This window comes from Chlamydotis macqueenii, chromosome 5, assembly GCF_036417535.1.
Source record: "Chlamydotis macqueenii isolate bChlMac1 chromosome 5, bChlMac1.mat, whole genome shotgun sequence".
In the NCBI taxonomy this organism is placed as follows: domain Eukaryota; kingdom Metazoa; phylum Chordata; class Aves; order Otidiformes; family Otididae; genus Chlamydotis; species Chlamydotis macqueenii.
In genome coordinates this window covers 4214069-4237271 of record NC_141560.1, presented here as the reverse complement: position 1 = coordinate 4237271, position 23203 = coordinate 4214069, and the positions used below count along the sequence as shown (strand labels likewise).

Sequence of the window (23203 nt, the reverse complement as noted above, 5' to 3'; positions counted from 1 at the left end):
GGGTGGCGCTGTGCGGTTTGAGGAGGTGGCGGTGTTGGGGGTCGGCACAGGTATGGCGGGGCCTGACGGAAAGGGGGCTTCGTCCTCGGGGTCTGGCAGCGCCCTTGAGAGCGGGGGGAAGGGGCTGAGGGGAAAAACCCGCGGGGCCGCGGTGGGGAGCCGGGGGCTGGAAGGTGGAGCCTCTCGAGACCACAGAGCCTGGGCCTTACTCGGTCCCTGAGCCGCCCGGGCTCCTGCTTTAGAAACAGCCCTGCGTGCTGCTCCTGCTCTGCTTTGGCGCTGTTCGGGCTCAAAATGTGACCTGTCGGCCTCCGTGTTTTCATGTCCGTGTGTCTCCTTCGGTTCCTGTGGTGTTGCTGGTCAAAAGTGTTTCTTTTCCTCCACTGTTCTTTTTTTTTTCATGAAAATCAATCCTATAAACTTTCATCTTTACTTTTGGTAGTAAACGCTAGCAAATCCCAAGTCTTTCCTTTTGTTTAAGCCCTTTGTCCCTTTCCTGCTACTAGTCTTTACTTGAATTTATGCCGATTTAAATTCCAGTTAACCTTCTGGGCTCCTGTTCGGGCAAGGTACTACTCAGAAACCGTAACCTGGAAAGAAATGCAGATGGGTAGATTTGGCCTAAAGAGGTGTTTAGGACACTGAGCATGCCATACATTTTTAATGACCCCAGAGGGATCATAAAATCAAACGATGGTTTGGGTGGGAAGGGACCTTTCAAGCCCACCCAGTCTGACCCCCTTGCAAGGAGCAGGGACATCTCCAACCAGATCAGGTTGCTCAGAGCCCCGGCCACCCTGGCCTGGAATGTTTCCAGGGATGGGGCATCCACCGCCTCTCTGGGCAACCTGGGCCAGTGCTCCACCACCCTCAGCGTAAAAACTTTTTGCTTTTGCTGACCTGGGATGTGAGTTGATAATACTTTTGTGGGAAGCTCTCTCTGTATCTCTGCTTATATTACATTTGCCTTCTTCAAGTTTCAGATGAATTCTTCTGCAGGATTACTTATCGAAAGGTAGATCACTTGCTCTTGCAGCTTATTCATGGGAGAAGGCCCTAAGTGGGCTTATACTACAGTAACTAGGAATGTATTGTTCAAAGTAGAAGGTAGAGTGTAAAAATCCTTCACATGTGTTAAATATTTATCAGCCTTTAAGGCAAATGCAGCTTTCTGTAAGCTTGCCTGATAGATAACAATGTGTATTCTGTGGATACAGGATATGTTACCTTCCATCAAGGCACCGACTGAAAAATTGTGCATGCACTCCGAAAGGACTGTTGTACTTGGAATCATAGAATCATTAGGTTGGAAAAGACCCTGAAGATCAAGTCCAGTCGTAAACCTAACACTGCCAGCTCCATCACCAACCATTTCCCTAAGCACCACTTTTACACATATTTTAAACAGCTCCAGGGATGATGACTCAACCACTTCCCTGGGCAACCTGTTCCAGTGTTTGACAGCCCTTTTGGTGAAGAAATTTTTCCTAATATTTAACCAAACCTCCCCTGGCACAACGTGCTTAAGGTAAATTTGGGGGATTTGTTCTGCAAGTCCACAAAGGATGGGTATAGCAAGTTGATGCTAGCTGGTTTTAGGAATGATTTTCATCTAGGAGGTTTATAGTAGAGATACATTCCCACTGTTTTCTTCGTGGCTTTCTGTAACACCGTGGGAATTACTGACAAGATCATTTCAAAGATGATTATTGGAGGTGCTCATGACTCAACATTCCTTAATCACTTCCATGTAAAGCAAGGCAATAGACCTCTGAACTACAGTACAGTTAGTCTGGTCATTTGCAATCAATATTAACCAACTGGCGTCTTTAATCGATTTCTGAAAGTTGGAACGGAAGATGCAGGATGAAAGTTTAGATGTTCACAAATCCGGTGGCACTGAAATACACCAGCTTTTCCAGGATTATGTGCAAGAGATCCAGTCTCTGATTTGAGTGCTTCAAGCTAAATTTTGCTTTTTATTCCCGTTTGCTCATTTACACTTCCGTGGACCGCTTTGCTCTCCTGCAGCACTGAATGTATTGGAAAAAAAAAAAGCAAAATGTACCCATTTAGGTTTCTGACTCATACGTTGTCTCCAGTATCTATTCCAAGCACTTCCAGATGGTTGTGCAGGTACTGCTGGTGCTCTGCAAGTTACTCCCTGCACGAACGCTGCCGTGAACCGGGGCAGGAGGAGCTGCTGCTGCCAGCAGCGATGGTATCTGAACAGATTCATGGTAGCTCAGATTCTCTCCTTGCTTGCTTTTTCCATAAGTATATACAGTTTAAGACTATGTTGTTATTTATTTCTGCACTCCTTCTGTTTATTTTGGTACTTTTCTGACATTTGGGTTTCCAGTTAGGCTGCTGGTGTTGTTTTTGGCTTGAGATACTGGTGGCAAATGGAGAAGGGGTGGGATCAACGTTAAGAAATCTTGTACGCCCATAGCCAGGGCTGATCTTTTCCGTGTGGTTCACTGACGATCCCTTTAGCTTGACCAAAGCTTGCTACCTTGAAATTAAGAACCTCAGTAAATGACCAGTTTACTGGTAAATGAGTGACTGTTGGCTATTTAGTTTAGCTCTACCACCCTCCTTACTGTAAAGCTGTTTTCTGTAAGTAGTGGAAGATGAGATTTCTAAAAGACCTTGGTTGAGGCAGCAGAGTAAGGCAAATTGCAAGAACTGGTCCTGACCTCTCTCTAGGAAGAAAGGATGAAAACCCCTGACAAGACAGGCGAGGTGCAGGGGATGGAGCTTTTTATGTGGCTGTTAGCACAGCGTGTACAGACCGACCGATGTTTGCATCAAGTCTTCCTCCGGTTAAAAAAGTAGGGAGAAATCCTGCTGGAAATAAACGCTATTGTATTGCGGTTGTATCCTGGAAACTCGGTTGGGAAATGGTGCCAAGTGTTCTGATGCTTGACAAAAATGCCTTGCTATCAGATAGGGTATAATCTGAATGCTCCATGGTGATGTTGCTTCCAAGTATTGTCCTACAGCCTGGTCACTTACTGCTTGTCTCCGTAATGTGGAAAACATCTGTGTTGCAGACAGAGCAGCAGGACAATCCCTGGCAGTGACACAGTGTCCCCTACTAATTCTTTCTGTTGATTGCTTAACAAACAAACTTGTCCCTTGAATGCATAAAATAAAGAGAAATAATGAAGAGTCATTACTGAAACGGTCATTTGTGTTTTCTCTGGTACACATAAAGAAACGAAGAACCAAGGGCTTTCTTTGTTGAAACATGCAAACTCTAATGAAAAGAGCCAAAAATATGACAGCTTTTTTCCTAATCATCATGATTTTTGTCCAGGGTCATCAAGATGGCTTCTACCTCCCAGTTTGCCAGTCGATACAAAAAGGATCTGAGTACAGAAGCCCTCAGAACAAAAGTTGCACGCAGAAAATCAATGCTTCAAAAGGAGAACAGGCACAAGCTGTTTGAAAAGGGCAGGCAGTTTGGATTGGTAGATGTCAATGTTCAGCTCTCCAAAGAGAGGGGGATGTCTCAGCTGAATGAGACGAGCGAAACGTGCTCTCAGGAGAACAGCAGCGTAAAACAGAGTAAGTAAAGACTTGTTATAAAGCTTTTTTAAAAAAAAATTGTTACAAATGTCTTTAAGTAGATATAGTAACATTATCACAGGAGCCTAACTGTGGTCAACATTTTGATTTGAAGAAGAGGTTTAAGATTTAAAAACAGTTCTTTAACTGTTAAGAAAAATCAAGAAAATAAGGTCTTAATAGAGCTTTATCCTCCTCACTGCTCTGGTGGTATGAATGAGGCTTTGGACTGATTTGTCTGCATAAAGGAAGAATATGTTTTGCTATTAATCTTCAATGGGAAGTCTCTTAATGATTGCTTCGTCATTCAAGAAGTGGAAAACCCTGGTCTAAAATCTTGTCTAACATAACTGGTGTCTGTCATGTGCTTAAAGTATGCTTAGAAATGGGTAATTGTATACTATAATTAAATACTCATTATAAATGGGTAAATGCATAGTATAATTTTATTTTTTAAATTGCTAGTTTTTGATGACTTGTCTTTCCTCCCAGAAAACAGAGTCTGCACATACTGAATTCTACCTCCCTGGCTGTCCTGGATGCTTATGGTCTAAGGAATTAAGTTAATCTTTAAAAATATTAAGAGATTTCTTTGATATATTCTTTGAATACTGTAACCCTGCAGGAACAGCCTGTACCCTGTAAAATGGATATTAATTTACGGCATCCCTCAGGTGCAGATGTGGGGAGGTGTATTTGCAAGTTGAAATTTACCATTGAATACTCTTTTAGTGGGAAGGGTTAAAACAATTAAGATAATTTAAGCTTTTAGCAAGCTACTAATAGGTCACATGCATTTGCATTGTAAGATTTTAACTGAAACTTGCAGGCACAGACTCGGACTTCTGCTCTTTGGCTTAGTATGTTCCTTTTCTGTTGAAATTTTCTGACTTATTGTTGGCTGAACAGTATCTTCAAGATTTTGTAACATGTCTGTCTTCTACCTTTCCCACAGAACAATCTACAAATGCAGCCGCCAAGAGGATTAATGAACGCAAGGAGATGCTCCAGCGCTATAAAGAAGAAAAAGAACTTCGAAAACTGAGAGAGCAAAGAGAGAAAGCGAAAAAGGGTGTGTTTAAAGTTGGGTTGTATAGGCCAGCTGCGCCGGGATTTCTTTCACATGTACCCGAAGATCCTGTGACAGTGAAGCCAAGAGAGAAGGTAATAATAGTAATATTACATGCCTAAATTAAGTCCATGTAGTATATTATATTAAAATTTCTGTTTGTATACACAAATACGTGTATGTTATGCAAAAATAACCAGTTTGTTTTGTAAATACTTTACACATTTGTTTTCTATAATAAGGAACAATCAGGGCGTGTTTTGGCTCAGTTTTTTGAAACAAAGCAGGAAATAGTACAGGTGATATGTTGATTTTTGTATTTATGACTGTGTTCTCAGTTCAAAAACTGGAATGGTTCATCCACAGATGAAACAGCTAAATTATTTTAGAATGGGTAATTGTTCCATTTACTATTTAGTCCACCTGACTTAGAAAGCTATTCAAATTACACACTTGACCCATTTTGACTCTCAGTGTGTTGCCATGTTGCTTTTCGCACCTAGGCTTCTTGCCTCCTGTAACAGTGACAAAAAGGAGTATGTTAACTCTTCTTCCCTTGGGGATGTTTCCAGGCAGCTCCTGCTTTCTCCGGGAGGATTACTCGATCGAAGGCCAAGAACCAAGAAGAAAAAACTATGATACCAACTGCATCTAAACACTCTACGGTTTGTTTTTTTTGTATAAGCTTCAGCAAATACATTTAGAGAAAAGGATGCAACTATTCTTCAGACCATAACTCAGAGTTATATGCTTACGTGTTGAGTGCTGTCTCTGAGGAGCTTTTCCTGGTGAGAAAGACAAATTAGGTCAGAAAACCTTTTAGCAAGCTGATAGACCGCATTGTGCTGAACTGAACTGCAGAGTTTGAGGTCAGTGCAAACAGAGAAAAGCACGCTGATCTTCCAGATCAGTTTTTCAAGCTGAAATATTGTAGTCAGTAAGGACTGAGTAGAGGTAGCAGTGAGGCTGAAGTGAGATACTTTGGTTTTGGCTGGCAAACCAGTGAGTCTCTCTTGAATGCTGAAAGTCTGTCACGAATGCAAATAACAAAAAGTGAGTTCCTTCTCCTAGATCACATTCTAATATCAAAAAGTTGAGGCAACCCAGGAAATTTACTTAATTCTTAAAAACTTGTTACAGTAGGAAAGAACACCTGTTTTTAAAGTTGCACTTAAAAATATTTTTGCATGTTAAATTGCATGCCACCTTGTTTATCTACCTGTTTTTAAAGATAAGGGATTGAGTTAGCCCAACTGTGGTGCTAGTTTGACTTGTTGGGTACAGTGACAGATCTGGTACACAACTGTTGGAATACTATTTATTTTTCTAATTTGTCATCTTAATTTCATAAAGTTGAAATCATGATTTTAAAAAACTGTAATATGTTTCATCTCACAAAGTCACCTCAACGTTAGTGTATTTTTACTGTGAATCTTGTCATTCCCTTCTGCTGTTTCTTGTATTTAAAAAGTAGGGGTTTTTCAAGGCATTTCACCAGCAGTGATCTGTAAAAAATAATTTGAATCTAGCAATCTTGCCTTACCAAACTTTAATGCATTTGAAGAATTTCCAGTCATAACTTTACAAAGGGACAACTGAGTTAATATTGATTGGAACTGTTTTTTAAAGCACCTAATGTGTGCTAAGATGCAGCAGCGATTGGCATCTAGTTTCATAGCAAACTGAAACTGTTTCTTAAATATTTTTCTTCATTATTTTTGTCAAATTCTTAATTGTGGACAATGCATGTCAACGCATGTCAACAATGAGCTATTTCAGTTATTCTTAATTTCTCTTTCTAAAGCCCTTTGTGCCAAATTGACCATTTGTTTTACTGGAACCTAGGCTAGAAAGATGGCAGAAATTAGGCTGCTTCATTTCTGGAAATCTGATGCTTCACAAAAACCAATCTTCTCTTGTAGGTCTGTGCCAACGGGCATAGTGCGCGCCCTACACAAGCCGGACGTAAACAGATGAGTACGGACAAAGCGTCTGAAAAAGAGAAAGGTATGAAAGTAGAATGATCCCTACATTTGAAAGGACAATGCTGTTTGGTTTTTTTGGTGTGGTTTTTTTTTTTTTTTTATTCAGTAGTTGTGGCATTGTAGGAGGGAGGGTAAGGAACACCTTTGAGAAAGATCCCTAGTATGTTTTTGGGTATAAGAATGAGAGAGTTTTTACGACGGCTGTTCCTACCAACTACGACAAGTGCAGCACCTGGCAAACTATCCCATGTGTAGCTCTAGGTATTGCGTGTGCTTGTTACCTCTGTAGGCTGGGAAAATGGAATGCAGGATACTTAATGCCGTCCTGGTTACTGATTATTCACCCTAGGAGAGGGAAAAGAAAAAGGTCGGTAAGCAGAATTGCACGATTGCCGCTTCAGTATTTGAAGCTGTGCAGAGCTTCCTGTTTGTCTCTAAGAATATCAGGTGTAGAAACTGCTGCTGTTACAGAAGAGCAAGTGGCTTCACCTGAAAAGATGGAGAATAACTGATACAAGTAAAATAAGAATTTTCCTTGACGTTCTGAGTAACCTGGAAAATTGCTGGCTGAATCAGCTGTAAATATTTTCAGTGAAGTCTTTCTTCTGTCTATCAGCAGATATGCTGCTGTTGACTGTGGTCTCTAAATGAAACTGTTTGTGTAACCCAGCATTGAAAAAGGTTTGGAAAAGGAAAGCCCTCTGGTAAAGCACATCAGCATATGTATATTTAATTTCGGAGATAGGACCCTGAACTTATGATGCACACTAATGCAACTGAGTAAATGTGTGATTTTCTTTAATAAATGACAAGTACAATCTTCTCTTTTCATATTTTACAACAGCCCCTTCTGTACCTTTCTAGTTATTGAACTTTCTATGCGACTTTTACTTACGTTTATTAAGAAAACCAAAAAAACCCCACCTCAACCCATAGTGCCTTTGTTTGAGAGTAGAATACCTTTGAGGAGAAATTCTTCCTCATGGTGCAGTGATGTCCATGCCTTAGGTAGATAAGGCTGTGTCATGTGGAATACTGATGTTAATGCAAGATATTCAGTAATTCAGAGTGAAATGACTCTTGCATCACTAACTTCATTAAATGAACAAGCAGCAGACTTTTATTTGAATAAATTTCAGTCATGCCTTCAACAAATCTGGAAAGATCTACTGTCAGTGTTTGACATAACAAAACTTTTGTTTAAAATTATCATCCTTTAGACTTGATAATGCTTTTTGCTGAATCAAGAATATGCATTGTATGTATTTAAACACTGGTATGAAAATGTTAGGGAAGTGAATGGTTGGATAAATCAAATGTTACAGTTATATCAAATGTTGTAAGTACTACTGTACAACAAACCCATCTTCAATCAAGATCCTTCTGAGCATTGCCTTGATGCCAAGGCTGAGCTGTGCTGTCCGTGTTTAGCACTGCTTTCACTGAACTGACAACAAAAGAACCATACCAAAACAAAAACAAAACATTGAATCTGTCAAAGTAATCCAACTAATAATTGTTAGCGCACTTTTCTGATTTCCACAAAATGTAAACTTTCAATTACATTACTTGAATGCAGCTCGTTATTTAGGCTTTGAAATCTCTGGAATTAACGTTTGTTACAGTGCTGCAGACTGCAGTCCAGACAACCTCAAACGCGAGAATCACCAGAGCAGCTGCCTCTGCAGCTAGGCAGATGCTGAAAACAACAGCTCCTGCTGGTAAGTGAGGCAGGGACTGTAGTCCTGCTGGTGTAGCTCAAGCCTGATACGTAAGTATTTGGAATAGTGCGCTGTAAAGAGATACCACCTACTACTGGGTGAGCACTGGAGCCCTGGAAATGACAGGTGGATGTTTCTATGCTGTTGTTACGCTCATTGTCAAACAGCTCTGTTGTCTTTAGGATCTTGCTTGTATCTCAGGCACTCTGTGCTGTAGAGATATGCATCGGCTTGTTCTGAGCTGTCTGTGCACGGTGCATTCTGCTGTGTGGCTGTCTCCTTATAACAGATAGACTGTATGTAAGTCATGACAAATTGTCGTGTAAGAAAAGGACTGAATACTGGATCACTTAGACTCTCATCTGGAGCTCTATTGCAATATTTAAATCAAGGTGTTGAAGCCAACATTGGACAGTTTCCCATAAAATCAGTCATGTGGAGCATCAATATCCATATAATTATTACAAACTGAAAGAACAGAAAACAGCCAGTGAAGATTTGCCAGTTTGGTGTATCACTGTTTAAGGACATCAGATTATGAAGTCTGTGATCAGGAACAGAAACCTTCGGAAGAGATGAGAGCCTGTGTTCTTCCAGTCAGGAATTTCTCTTTGTCCATGTTTGTTTACTAGAATAGGGGACCTTAATGGTTACTGAAGGGAAAAATTTTAGTATATATTGTTATTCTCAGGAAATTCTGCAGAATGTTTTGCAGTGTCCCTTGTATTATATGGGAGAGAAGTTAACTGCTAGGCTGAAAGCACAGCTTTGATAGTTTCAGTTCACCAGCAGAAATTCTGTGCCATATAGAAGTTAAAAATCTGAACTCAAATTGACTTGGTGCTATCATTTCTGTCTTGAAGGAAATAAGGTGACTTTTATTTTTAGTATACGACAACATCTAAAGACTAATGACTTAATGAATCTGTCTTCCTTTCTTGGTGATACATCTCTTAGTAGGCTGTTAAATCCTAGGCCAGGTTTTGTTTTGAATGAACTTCTGCAATGAGGTGTCTGCCCTCTAGCCACCTCCCACTCAAGAAACAAAACAATCTCTCCCTGTCTTTAACCACTGGACTTTTATGGCAATCTGATGGTGAAAGATTGTCTTAATCGGATGCCTTTTTGACATTTGGGAGTTTCTCTCATTCTAGGTAATCAGTCACAGAGAAAGACAGCAAATGTGGGAAAGCAGAAGCAAGCAGTCAAAACTGACATCACAGAGGTAGGTCATTTAATATTTGAAATTGAAAAGCAATAAAACTGATTTAAGAGCCTATAACAAATTGTCGTGTAATTGTAGCTCAAATATAGTTGTGTTCAAGCATACAAGTAATAAGAAGTTCACTAATAAGCTAGATTTTTTGAAGTTGTATGTATTTATATTGGCATATTTTTAAAATTAAGATCAAATTTATTTTGCTTATATGGATGACTTGATTACTAATCAAGATCTGGACAATGATTTTAATTAAATAAGAAGTTCTTACGTGACGTATCTCATGTAATTGGTGAAAAAAAAAACCCACCTGCTTAATTTGCTGATTTTATCTAGCATTTGTGAATTTTGTGCAGGTCATTACTTTTTGTAACATACTCTGAATGTGTCCTTTTCCTGCTCAGATAATGATACAAGACTCTAGAAGCTAAGAAATAAGTGCGTTTTTAGATTTTGAACCACAAAAAAATAAAGCTGGAAATCTTATTTTCTGCAACGTAAATAGGTTTATCATAATTCAAGGCAGTCATTGTGGCTCTCAGGAGTCGCTGCTGTAACAAAGCTTTTCTCCCTCCGCATGGAGACAGCAGTATGTGAATTCACCGTAACCCTCCAACCCAAGTTCCCAAACAATTTTTTATGCATTCGTGTGCGCACGGTCCTGTGCAAGAACCATGAATTATTTTTCTCCTTCTTTGCACTCCACCGTTCCCTCTTACCTCATGCCTCCCTCACGCCTCCCACCTCCCCTCCTGTTTCCCTAACTGCAGCTGTGCTCTAGTGTTGTCTTGAAACTGGTGCAATCATGCACAAACACTGGCAGGAGGTAAGAGGCACTCAGATCTTGGCTCAGGTAAGGACCTCTTCACAGGTGGGAGTTGCTTCGTGCTGCCAGTTAGTAAACTCTTGCTGTAACCTCAGTCACCTAATTGTGAGTGTCTTAGTAGTTGAATTCAGGGCTTGCATTCCAAGCAGGAGTATCTGAAGTGTAACAAGACTTACGGTGCATTGAAGATGCGTATTTTCTTGAAAAAAAAAAAAAACAAAAAGCTCTCTGGGCTGTTTTAAGCTAACAGTATCTCAATATGGGTATCTCAGAAATGTGGTCTGTATGACTATCTGACCACTCATCTCATAGGAATGTAGATTCAGCTTATTAATTTACTTTTTCTCCCCTTTTAACGACATTCTGTGGTCCTAACTGCACTTGTCTTGGGCTGCGTTCCTCAGCTATCAGCTTATTTTAGCTTGTTCTTTGGTTTTTGAATTCAAGTATGTGTATAAGCTGTGATTATCCAACAGGTGTAGTTGGATTTGGAGCCAGTAATTCTGCTCTTGAGGAGCTTATCACATTTAAGTATTTTTTCCCAGCAATGGGAGCAAGTTGGGCTTATTGGTAAATCATTACTTCTGTACACGTATGCTATTGTAGAAAGTGACTTACCTGAAACTGTTCCCTTCCTGATAGCTTTGAGACAATCATGTTCTAATTCAACCCATGTCTATAGTAAACATTTTATTGATTTGACAATGTAGTGTTCACTTTGTCTATTTATAGGTAATTCCTTCTAAACATGAAGTGGATAAAAATGCTCAATTGGATCCAGTGATGAAAGATACTGCAGCTGATTCTAAACATTCAGCATCAGCAGAACTTCAAGAACAGTCCTCAGTGGAAAAAAAGACCAATTCAACTCCAGGGAGACCCAGAACGCGTTCTTTTGCACCTCAAAACTTTGTGTTTCAGCCGTTAAATGGATTAGCGACCTACAAAGTTACACCCATGACTCCTTCCAGAGCAAATGCATTTTTGACACCTGATGCCTTCTGGGATTTTTCAAGCTCTCCAATGTAAGATTCTTTTTTTTGAATGGCCTAAAATGCACGTGAACCTCTCTGTGATGCTACAGAAAACCTCAGCTTTCTATAGAGAGTTTCCCTGTGTAACAAACTGTTGTGTTGTTGAAACAGCTGATCGTCATGGTTGCTATTGCTGCTTAATCAAGTGTGGACTTAATACAACAGCAAGGAAAGCTATATAATCTATAGTCCTATCTGTGCTTTTAAGTAAAGCAGCTCCACGTATCAGGGACTTGTGCCATATGTATCTATACACAGATTTATTAATTTTAGCAGGAATTGCTTGCGTTCTCTAGTGTTGCACGTAAGATACACAAAAGTGCCCCATTTAGTAGGCTCTCTGGCCATATTTGATGTCCATTTCTCAATGTGTCTTAACTCTAAATGTCTTTTTGTTGTTGTTTCCAGTGATATCGTTGAAAAATCCAGTGAAACTAAGGCACAAGAGCCTAATTTAAAAACTCAGATTTCACCTGCTGGTAAAGGCGTTCAAGAACAGGAGGTCACTACAAGTTTGAATGGAGAAAAAGGTATGAAGTTCATGTTTAGTTTATTCTTCTATTTTAATTTTCACCGGATTCCAAACAAATGTCTTTCATATCTTTCAGCAAGTGAACCAGATAAGAAGACTTCCATTCAGACATCAAATGAAACAATTCCTGTCTCTACAGATATAACAGCGCCTGAAACAAAGTTAGATGATTTAAGAGAGCAAGAGCACGACGTGCCCTATTTCAGGTTTGTGTTCATTTGTTTAATTTCCCTATTGTCCGTTCAGAGGTCCTAACAAGACGTCTTGTGAAGAGGATTAGCTTATGATGGCTGGTGTCTGCCAGCAGTGACCTGAGTAGGCACGCATTCCTGTCTTCCTTTTTGTATGTTAGTGTGAGTAAAGAATATGAAATACTGGAGACGAACGGCTTTTCCTAAGGAACACAAGCTTGAAAGCATAGAAAAGAAATTGCGTCTCAGCTAGTCAGCAAACTAAAGCAGTCTAATGGTTCCTGATCAAAGACTGTAGCTTCTCTGAAAGCAAAAGGATAGTAATCATTAACAGTTACAGACAGTGACAGCGGTTAAAATAGTCTCCAAAAACTTATTTTTTCACTCTCCCTTTATTTTTAGAAATACTCTTCGCTCTGAGACAGAGAAGCTTATGTCTCAGTGCCTCCAGTGGGATGGAAAATTGGAGCTGGACATTCCGGAGGATGGTAAGACTAAACTGCAGTAGGTGTTACAGTAACTGAAGGGGTCAGGGGGAAGCACATGTATCTAAATATATTTGCAACATAGCACTGTCTTCAGCACTTAATAATACGTCGTAGGAGGTAAAGTTTAGAGTTTTATCTGCCTCAAGACAAAAAGACATGCTTTATCTCCTAATACTGAAACTTAAGTGTAATACTTCACATGATAGTGGTTGACACTGAAGTGAACAGAACACCTATCAAAATAGTTTTTCTGTTGTCAGTTTGAAGTGTGTTTTAAATGTATGAACTTTAACCAAGCTGATTTTTAAAAATATCACATTAAAGCATTTTTTTTTCTAGCAAGGGGAGCAAGTTGGGCTTATTGGTAAATCATGACTAGGTTTGAACATAGAGTAAGTGTCCTTATCTGAGAAAGTGAAGATGACACATTAATGCTTGTCTTACAAGACAAGACTTACAGAGATAGTAACGCTTTTTTTGAAAGAAGCAAATTCAGAGCAGTTCAATGGATACGTGGGCTCAATCCAAATAGTATTGCAGGTCTGCAGGAGATGAAGTTAGTTCAAACAATAAACAAATTCCAGACTCTTCAAAGAAGTATTTAAATTAATTGTGAAATGATGGATTATTCCAAGATGTACTTTATTATTTTCTTGTTCCTATCAGCTAAAGATCTTATTCGCACCACAACTGGTCAGACAAGACTGCTCATAGCAGAAAGGTTTAAACAGTTTGAAGGACTGGTGGATAATTGTGAATTTAAACGGGGTGAAAAAGAAACAACATGCACAGACTTAGATGGCTTTTGGGACATGGTTAATTTTCAGGTATGTGCTTGCACGCTAACCTTCTAGAATAAAGTTTGATGGTGTTATTTACAAACGATGGACTGAAACAATTTTTTTTGTTTGTATATTCAGATTGATTTTTTTTTTTTTTGTGTGTGTGTATTAAAAATGCAGGTCCTTGTTTAACACTTTCTGATGGTGAATAATGCCAGCTGGTATACTACAATCCATAATTAATGGACCAGTTACTCTGTTGTGTCTTCTTGTGGCCTGTCTGTCTTGTTTTTCGCTGGAATGAAGGCATGTAGCCAAGTCTTATTCTGGTTTGGAGTGAGGATACAGTCACAACGTCACTTGGACCAAAAGCTGGCAGCTTTTGGAAAATTCCTGGAGCTCACCTGAAAAGTAGGGTTCCTTACTTCAGGATGAGAATAATGCAGAAACTACAATAAACCTTAGTAGGGGTGAGCCTAAGTGTTAGAAAACCTTCATCTTTCTCTGATGCTTCCATTGGTTCCAGAATGAAATAGAATATTCTAAATTATCAAAATGGCTCTTGACAGTATTTGTAAATCAGCTTTCAACACAGGAACTTGTAACTACTTAAATCAAATGTGCAAAGATGGATTTATTGTTTCGTAGTTGTAGGTCTTTAATTCCCTCCAGAAAGCAAGGGTTTGATCTGCTTATGCATCGGAGATGTTTGAGGGGAACTTTGCTAGAACCAGTAACTTGAAAAACCGGGTTTACCTATGCTTACACTGTATCTGAGAGCTGCTTGAGTTTCTCCTGAGCATCCTCACCTTTTCCCTTTGATAAACTTGGAACTGCAGAATTGCTAACTCTGTCCCTTTTTTGCATTAGGTTTTTTTTTTGTGTGTCCACTGCATTTCAGGGAGGATGTAAAGGATTTGTCACTTCAGTGACTGGTCTCTGTACATAAATAAACTTTGGCCTTACTAGCAAATGAGGCAAGTGTCTCCAGGACAAAGCCTAAGGAGAACAAGGCTGTTGCACTGAGTATCAGTCAAGGAGGAGGTAATGCTGCAGAGCTAGTTTGTCACGAACAAGCATGAACTGCATCAGGAAGCTGTTCAGGCCAGCAGTTTAAAAGAGCAAACAAGCTTACATGACGTGTTTCCCTCATAATGGAAGACTCTGTGCTTGTTTGGCATCAAGACTATTGTGCAATGTGTTCTTTTTGCATTCCTGAAATGCAACCGTTGTCAAAGCGCTTACGTTCAGCACAAGAACAGGTTGTAAACCAGCTCCTTCGGTTTAGATGTTAAGTCTTCCTGAACGATTCTATACCTCCCCTACAACCTTTAAACTACAGAAATGTGACCGGTCTTGTCCGTGCAATCTGAAGCTTGTGTGTGTTAGCGTCACCTTAATGAGTCAACTGTGTGAGAATGTTTAATACTTCGTATTGATTGAAGCACTTAAATGCATAACTATGCTTAGAGTTGTTACCTGATTTTATGAAATGCTGTTCTGTTGTGAATCTGATAAATCTTGAAAATTAAACCTGGACTTTTCTGGGATTTCCAATAGATAGAAGATGTGAATAAAAAGTTTGATAATCTGAAGAAGCTTCAAGACAATGAGTGGCAACCGCTTGATGTCCCAAGAAAAGCAGTTGTCAAGGTATGAATAAGCCCGAAAGCATGTCTCCTAAGGCATCAGGATGCAACAGAGTGTTTTGATATCTAACATAATTAGTAAGCTGCTATTGCAGTGATGAATACTCTTCTTAAACAGAAGTTCTTTCTAAAGCCCTACTTATCTGACTTCTTTAGATATTAGTGTTTAAAAATTCAGTGAAATTCCTTTCAAGGTGCATCATTCTCCTTTGTATTTCCCAAGTGCACTTGTATTAGTTTTTGTTTGTAATCTCAGTTGTCTTTCAGCCAGAAAGATTAGAGCTAAGTATTAACGATGATTCTTTTTGAGTCATTGGACTCTTTGCTAGTAAGGCAAGTCTGTTAAATTTAGAATAGAAATTTATCCTTCAGATGTAGAACACTATCTGTGGGATGCTGGTGTTGGCACTGACTTAATGGAAAAGGAAACTACGCAGGAATTTGGCTGTGACAGGCAGTTGTGAGCCATGAGTGCTAAATTACAGAAGTGTCCCATTAATACAGCACCACGGGTAGCGTTATACTGCTGATTCTCTAAGCACAAATGTTTCTGACGCTATTCAAAATAAGCTATTGCTTGTTGCAAAATAAGCTTTAATGTAGGCTGTTTTATCTACTCTTTGGTTGGAATAAATTATTGCTTTTAATGACTGAACATCAAGTCACATTCACGTTGCCTAAACTCCATCCAGTTCCTTGAGACTGCTCAAAACCCTCCAGATGGGACAAGACACGAAACTTCCTTTGAAAAATTGAATGCTGGGAGAGGCTTCCCTGGCTGCCTGGTGTCTGTCCTGTGACTGCTTTGTCTCCCTGCCACTAGGAGTCCCTGCATCCCACTGTTTTAAAAAATGTTGACTGGCGTTAGGAAAAAATTGTTCTGAGTAGTTCTGAACTGCAAACTCCATATGAAAAATCCTTAATGTTGTCATCACAAACTGACCTTGATACCTGAATGGCAGTCCAGAACATTCTGGAGGTGATCAGAGACCTTGTCTCCTGCATGTCTGTTGCTTGTTGCTGTCTCTGCGTGGTCAGCAACTGCGTAGATGTTCGTGTTCTGTCCGAAGCTTCCAGATGTGACTCAGACTTGCTTACAATTTCAGAAAAAGACTATTCCAAATGGGGTATCTAAACCAAATCTGGGAGCAGCTGGAAGAACTGCTGCCCGAAGCCGGCTTGCTGCTATAAAAGCAACTATGAGGGATAAAATGAATCACGATGGAGCTGCTGATTATGCACACCAGGAGAAGCTACCAGAAGTAGAAACAGTGGTTTTTGAAGCGGGATTTTTCAGAATTGAAAGCCCTGTGAAAACCTTTCCAGGTGGGTGAAGCTTAATCATTATTTCTGTGATCTGGAAGTACTGAAGAGAGTTTCACCAGTCTTACTGGGGAGAGGAGTTGTGCTGTTTATACTGGATACAACTCCAGTACTGGACACAATTAGTATTTCAACTAGTGGTTAATTACATCAGAGATCCAAAGTAAACTGTTCGACAAGAATGTACCAGTTTGAGTGATGATAGCAACATGAAATCTCTGCTTAGAGAGGTAAAAGTGGGTTTTTTTTTTTAGCATGTGTTTAACAGTGAAGTTTTAATCTTGAATGTTCACAGACTTAGCTGATGAACCTGTTCATCAAAGTCAATGTCAGGCTATTGTCCTCTATTTATAAGACAGGAATTGTGATTTTTTTTTTTTTGAAGTAAATATCTCACAGTGCTGTCTTCAAAGCTGCAGCTGAAGTATACATGTAATCTGTATTCATGTTCAACAAGATTGTAAAATATTTCAGTCTGTTATAAAAGCTGTTTAATAGGTGGTTGTTTTTTTTTTTTTTTGAGCAGATGCTCAAAATCTAACTTTATTTTCATAGAATCATGGAATGGTTTGGGTTGGAAGGGACCTTTAAAGGCCATCCAGTCCAACCCCCCTGCCAGGAGCAGGGACATCTCCAACCAGATCAGGTTGCTCAGAGCCCCATCCAACCTGACCTGGAATGTTTCCAGGGATGGGGCACCGACCACCTCGCTGGGCAACCTGGGACAGTGCTCCACCACCCTCAGTGTAAAAAAATTTTCAGTATATCTTACTGCAATCCATGTCAAGCCAGTATTTTCAGTAATCCTTGGCTCTTTGGGAGCCATTCTGCTTCTCTCCCATTTCTAGTTCATAAGTTGACTTTGAATTTCACAGTGTATTTTTTGTGTAGGTTTTTGCTCATCACAAGACTAGCTTTTTTTTTTCGTATGCCTCTTGTTAGTAGAGGAGATGACCTGAAAAAGCTTTTGAGCAACACTGGGTTGAAGCAAGCTCTAACAGTGAATCTGTTATAAGAATCAATTCTAAATCTGTGGGTTTTTATTTCTTTTAAAATTTTCTAATGTAAAAGGTGGAAATTAATGGCAGCTTTCACCAGATGGACTTTTTAATAAGAACGGCAAGTCTCATTATTTCAGGTTCTTTGTGAACGGATAGTCATTACTGAACTGCTTACCTGGAGTTAAGTTGGTTTTGTAACTTACTGACCTACTCTTGCCACCTTTTTCCGATTTCTCCTTGCACTGTATGTAAGATTTCAGTCTAATATTTGCGTAAGACAACTCAGCAAGCAGAAAACAATAGTATTCCTAGTGAGAATCCACACAAACCGTTAATTCCATCTTCTGGGAACTGCTGTAGTAATGAAACGTTAAATACACTTTTTCAGGCTTGCATTCAAAGACACCTAGCAGATCTTCCCAGCGGGCTTCTGAAAAACTGGCAACTCCGAGATCATCCAGCAGAGCTTTGCTTCGGAGCATTCCTTCTGTTCTCTGCAACCCTGAGGATACAGCTGCAAAACAAACACCACCAGTGCTCAAAGGCTTCCACCCAGCAGAAAATTTGAAAATGCCCCGATTTTCCACTGGAGAAACTCCCCCGCTGGAAAAACTCCCTGGTGGTTTTCTTGAACAAAGGTAGACATGTTAAGGCAGCTTTTAATTAAGTTTGTACAAATGCTGTTGGTAGTTTTAACTGAAAGAATTAATACCCATTTAAAGGTTACCTTCCAATCTGGCAGTGATAGAAGTTGCAAAGTTCTTGTGTCTTTTCCTTCCCTCAAGCAAATATTAAGAACTTTGCCCACATGCAATTTCACTGCTGGGTTAGAAGTTTATTTTTGTCCCCAGAAAATTTGATACAGCTGACCAGTGCCAAACAAGCAAGCGTAATTGCAGAACAAATCGTAGGATCAGTTCAGTAAGTAAAAAAGTGATTGGAGATGATTGAGAAGAATGAAAACATTTTGGTTTCTCTTTCAGCATTGCAGAACACTGTCCTGTTGCTGGCACAACAGGGGGAGCTAAGGTAAGTCATGCATGGTTCATGTATGTGTGTTCAATATTTTATTATTATTAGCAAAAAAAAAAATGAAGTATCTTAATTCTATTTGTTACTGCTTAGGTCTGTGTGTGACTACAGCAGGCTCTTCCTCCCTCCCCCAATATTTCTTTTTTTTTTTTTTTTTTTTTTTAAGTATCTGGTTACAAATTTGTTCTTACGCCTTTTACTTCATCCTTTCCCTGTCAAATGAGAAATTGCTTGTTGATGATGCCACTCTTTGGGAGAAAATGTGGTAATCTTTAACCTTCAGTATTGCTGATAGATTTTCCTTGTGGTAAAGTCTCATCAGAGAACATCCTTAGAATGTTTTTGGCACTCTAAGTTCAAAATTCTCTTTCATGTGGAAGAAGTTTCTTTATACTTTCAAAGAGATTAGCAAGCTTACAAGGGTATTAGGGAAATAGTTCATGTGAAATGGGTCAGAGTGTTAAGCTGCAAGCCTTGTCCTGCTCTCCTTTGTACAGTGTCTGGAGTTATTAAAACCTTGTCTCTCCTGAATTGTCCGTAAAACCTGGACCTGGTTTGACACAACAGGGACATGCTGGTTTCTGTAAAGTCACGTCCCTTGAATATCCTGACTACCTTTTCACTTTTGTGCTTTCTGCATGAAAAGCTGACAAAATTCCTTTTATTGCAGACAAAAGAGAAAATAAGAAAGCTTCCTAGTGTCATAGGTACTGCCTCATGCCTGCCTGGTTTCACTGATGCTTTCCTTCTGTCTCTCTGAGAAGCAAATACAGCTACTGCACACCTCTTGGCCTCTCAGAGGGCTCAGAACAGTCAAAATTCCCTTTTTTCAGGCGCTGGAAAATTCTAGTGGAGAATTAAAAGTAATGGATGGCGTCGAAGAGATGGAACTATCTGCTGCAGAAGAACAAGGACAAGATATTGTCATGTGCAGTCCGGAGAAGGAGACCTGCGCAGAGACCAACTTGGCTCCATCTGGACAAACAAAAATGCATCCAACAGGTGCATCTCTTATGTGGAATTGCTGGAACCTTTTCTTTGTTCTAAAGTTTTATGACAGTCTGAACATTAATCTTGGAAATGACTGGCATTGTAGCTTGGTTAAGCTATGCATGCTGTTAGCAAAACCTGCTTTAGCTAGGATGGCTTACACCTGCGTTGCACATGAGCAAACTGCCCTGCAGATTGTTTCTGTGTGATTTCCCTGTGATATGTGAAGGAGAAGGGTAATGTGAAAGGCTTGAAGTAGGAGTAAATACAGTTTAGGGGTTCTTTTCAGTAAATGCAGAAAGCAATCCTGTTTTTCTGGCTTTGGCAGCACCAGACAAACTCTTATTCTTATTTTTTCAGATGTTTCATGTAGTGATTTGACATCCGTTGGCAGAAATCCTCTTGATATGGTAAGCTGACCTTCAGATTTATTTGACTAAGGGTGTACATGTTACAGTACTCTTAGCCTTTCCTACAGAATCAGTTAGGGCACAAAGTAAATTAAACTCTGTAAGATGCTGCCAAGCTGATCCATATAACTTGCTCTGAATACAAGCCACGATTCCTGTCTCCCTCCTTGGGCTCACGCTGCTATTCTCTGTTGCACATGATGAGTGTAGGATGAATTGAGACATTTGTGGCAGAAGAATGTCTAATTCTTACCAGATTGATCCTTTAAATTATATTATTTCTGCAGTTCCTTGTAAGTATTTAGGAACATAACAAATGGCCTGGCCTTTTTCCTCCACTTTCTTCTTGGAGTTTTTCAGGTCTGTCCCATCCCTTTTCTTAGAGCTTTAATTTTTAGAGCTGGAAGGAAGATTCAACAGGGAAAAGCAGGCGTGCAAAAACTTCAAATTGGTAAAAGAATTTGGATCTGGCGTTTCTTAGGTGTTGTGAAAAATCCTCTTTAAAGTAGGGATTACTGATTTAAGTAATAAGTGTCTTCAAAATGGACCACATATTCACTTCTTCTTTTATGTTTGGAAATAAGCTTGCAAAATTTCTCTTGGGAAAGTGATGGTACTTAGTGGTACGTGATTTTGAACTGTGGCTGTCGCTTTGAGACAGTATTGTATATACGCAAGCACGTTTTAGCATGCTTTCATCTACGGAATCCCTGCAGGTTACGGATCTGCCTGACAGATCTGTGCTTTGCTTATTCTAAAGCTGCCAGGTGTCCACAGCACTGGGTGAGGGGGGGAGGATCTCATGCTTCTCTTATTCTCTTCTCTTCTCAAAAGCATTTTCTGCTGCTTTTTGCGCCACGATGTTTAAGCGGCCTCTCAAGTAGGCAGGCACCTATCAAATGTAAATGGTTGCATGACAGTAATTATTATTGTTATATTATTATCTGTTTTTTATACATATGTCATTAGAGAAAGGGGAATTTGCTGTTAGGTCATTTCATGTGTGGTTGTAGTGTTGTTCTGCAGAGCAGATAGCTGTCCCTCGAACACCTAACCTCCTGCTCTGATTTCTCCCGCAGCCGATGCTGGATGCTGAGCTCCCCTTCACTCCCGTCAAGAGCAAAGCCCAGAAGCTTGCAGCAGCTGAAGTGTTCAGTGACCTCATTGTATTTTCTCCCCTTTCTCCCTCGGGGAAAAAATGAAGAGTGACTTGAAATTCAAAATTTGTAAATTATATTAAAAAAAAAGCCGCAAAGGATATCTGGAATACAGTCTGCTACCCTTGAACTGTGTTCTGGGTGAATGAATGCCTGTAGTATTTTGTAGTGGAACTTATTAAAATATTTTGGAAGGTTTTATGGTGCAGTCATCATGCACTGTAAGTGCTGCTGTACATTAGTAGTGGGACGTTTGCTGGTTGTACCCGCTGTATCCAATGATTGCATATTCTGACTACAACCTGAAATATTTTAATTTTTGTATAATTTCATCTATTTCCTGCCTACTTCAAGTCATAAAACTATTCATCTTTAAGCTTTTTTTTGTCCTGACCTTCCTTGCTTCCTCATTTATTTTTCTAAGAGATGCCTACCAGAGTAGCTGTACCTGTGCCCTATTTCTGATGCGAGGGCACCTTCTGGGGGTAAGACTCAGCCCGTTGCCTCCTCCAAAGCACTGTTTTGCACTGACTCGCTGTTGTGAGGGTACAGGTGCACCCCTGGGCTCCAGGATTCTCTGCATTAACAACTCTGCCTCATCAGCAGACGTGACAGGGTTTGATGCATGTAATTCTTTCCTGTGGGAGTCCTCCTGGTGTTTAACAACCGCTTGCTTTGTAGTTGTAGAAACTATCTCAGAACAAGGATTTCAAAGTCAGATAATTCATTTTCCTGGCAATGTATTAAAATAGGCATTGATTGTTATTTCTGTTAAGGACACAGTTATCCACTGAATATCTCAAGTACCTTCAAGCCAAACCCCGTTCTGTCTTCACTTTTTCATGTGAAAAAGTTCTTAACCTCTTTCTCTGAGCACTTGGCATGTCATCCTCAGCCTCTTGCATCTCGTTCCTCATGCATTCTCCTCTCTGGACTGTAATATATTTATGCATAAGGAGCGTGCCAGTTACGAGTACTCTGTATTTGAGCAGTGGTATTAGAGTCCCTCCAGTCGTTACATTTTTAACAAATACCTGTCTGGGCTTCTTCTTGTAATGGTGACCTTAGTGTAATACGCACATTCTTCCACTAGCCTTTATTTTAAACCAGGCAAAGGTAATTTGAAGCCCTCGGCAGAAAGCGTTGCTGAGGGAGCTCAGAGTGAAGATTTAACCTGGAAGCTGTGTACTGGTTACACTGAAATAAACAGAGGAAGCCAATGTGACTCGGTGTTAGTGTGCTGGCATCAGCTTTCTCCAGTACTAAACTCCAGTTAGAGCGATCATTTCAAACAGACAGCTCTTCATGGCTTGCCTACTCTGTTCAGTCTCCAATGCTGTGCAGTTAATAATGGTTAACGAGGGGTTACTGACACCAGATGTATACACTTAAGCTGATGTTAGCAATGTGCTGGTCTAGGCTGGAAATGTCAATGGTGTTTGTTTTAACTTGGCGTCTCCAAGTATAAATGAAATGCCTGTTATAAAACAGTATGAGACATGTCGAAAAGATCCTTGAAAACTTCAGTCGTGCCTATTGCGCTCTTCTTGTTTTGCAGACAAGCCCGGGAGAATGACTCACAGCAAAGGGAACATACTTTTTTTTTATTTTTAACCAGCCTGACTCACAAGGTGAACTTGCCAGTAAACCTCCCCACCCTTGAAACTGGTCTTGGCTGACACAGAACTGATAAGGGGAGAGAAGCACAAGGCTCGTGATCCATTCCATGGAGTACGTTACGCTTGTATAAGCTAGATCTCTCCTGGGAAGGAAGTGTGTTCAGGACACGCTGATTTGGGCCACCAAGTGGGCATTTAAAATGAAGGAGAGGGGTAACTATTCTAGGTGTGGACTAAGGGAGAGGTTTTGCTTCCTCCAGCTCTGAACTCGCTCCTGAAATACCTAACTCTGGTCAGGATCACAGGCTTATGAGTTTTCCCCATTTTCCGGTGTTTCCTAGTGAGATGACGCTTCTGTGAATTATGCAGAACCCCTTCACAGCCTGATCCCGCAACTCTCCTGCCCTGGGGGAGGAACTTAAGTCCTTTGCTGCGCTATTTTGATTCCTTTAGTGAAAAAGCAATAACTGCTTTACTAGCAGAGCAACCGAGGCTAAAAATACCACGCTACTGACTGCTACCTGCTACTTGGAGAAGATGAGGTTGAAGATTGCTGCCCTGGCTCAGAAGACCAGCGACTGTGCACCGCAGGCTGCTTTCCC

At 40.1% G+C, this 23203-nt stretch overlaps 1 protein-coding gene across 1 annotated transcript; it reads left to right on the top strand.

Moving 5' to 3' along the window:
- Positions 1 to 27: 27 nt before the first annotated feature.
- DLGAP5 (DLG associated protein 5) lies at positions 28 to 22207 on the top strand. Its single transcript, XM_086749240.1, has 19 exons — positions 28 to 50; positions 3323 to 3573; positions 4529 to 4737; positions 5215 to 5307; positions 6565 to 6649; positions 8253 to 8348; positions 9503 to 9573; positions 11126 to 11418; positions 11836 to 11957; positions 12036 to 12165; positions 12553 to 12638; positions 13305 to 13465; positions 14981 to 15073; positions 16176 to 16395; positions 17782 to 18031; positions 18377 to 18422; positions 19259 to 19427; positions 19776 to 19825; positions 20905 to 22207. Exons 2-19 carry the CDS (start codon positions 3333 to 3335, stop codon positions 21025 to 21027), a joined length of 2538 nt encoding a protein of 845 aa, XP_086605366.1. The 5' UTR covers positions 28 to 50; positions 3323 to 3332; the 3' UTR covers positions 21028 to 22207.
- The last annotated feature ends 996 nt before the right edge of the window (positions 22208 to 23203 follow it).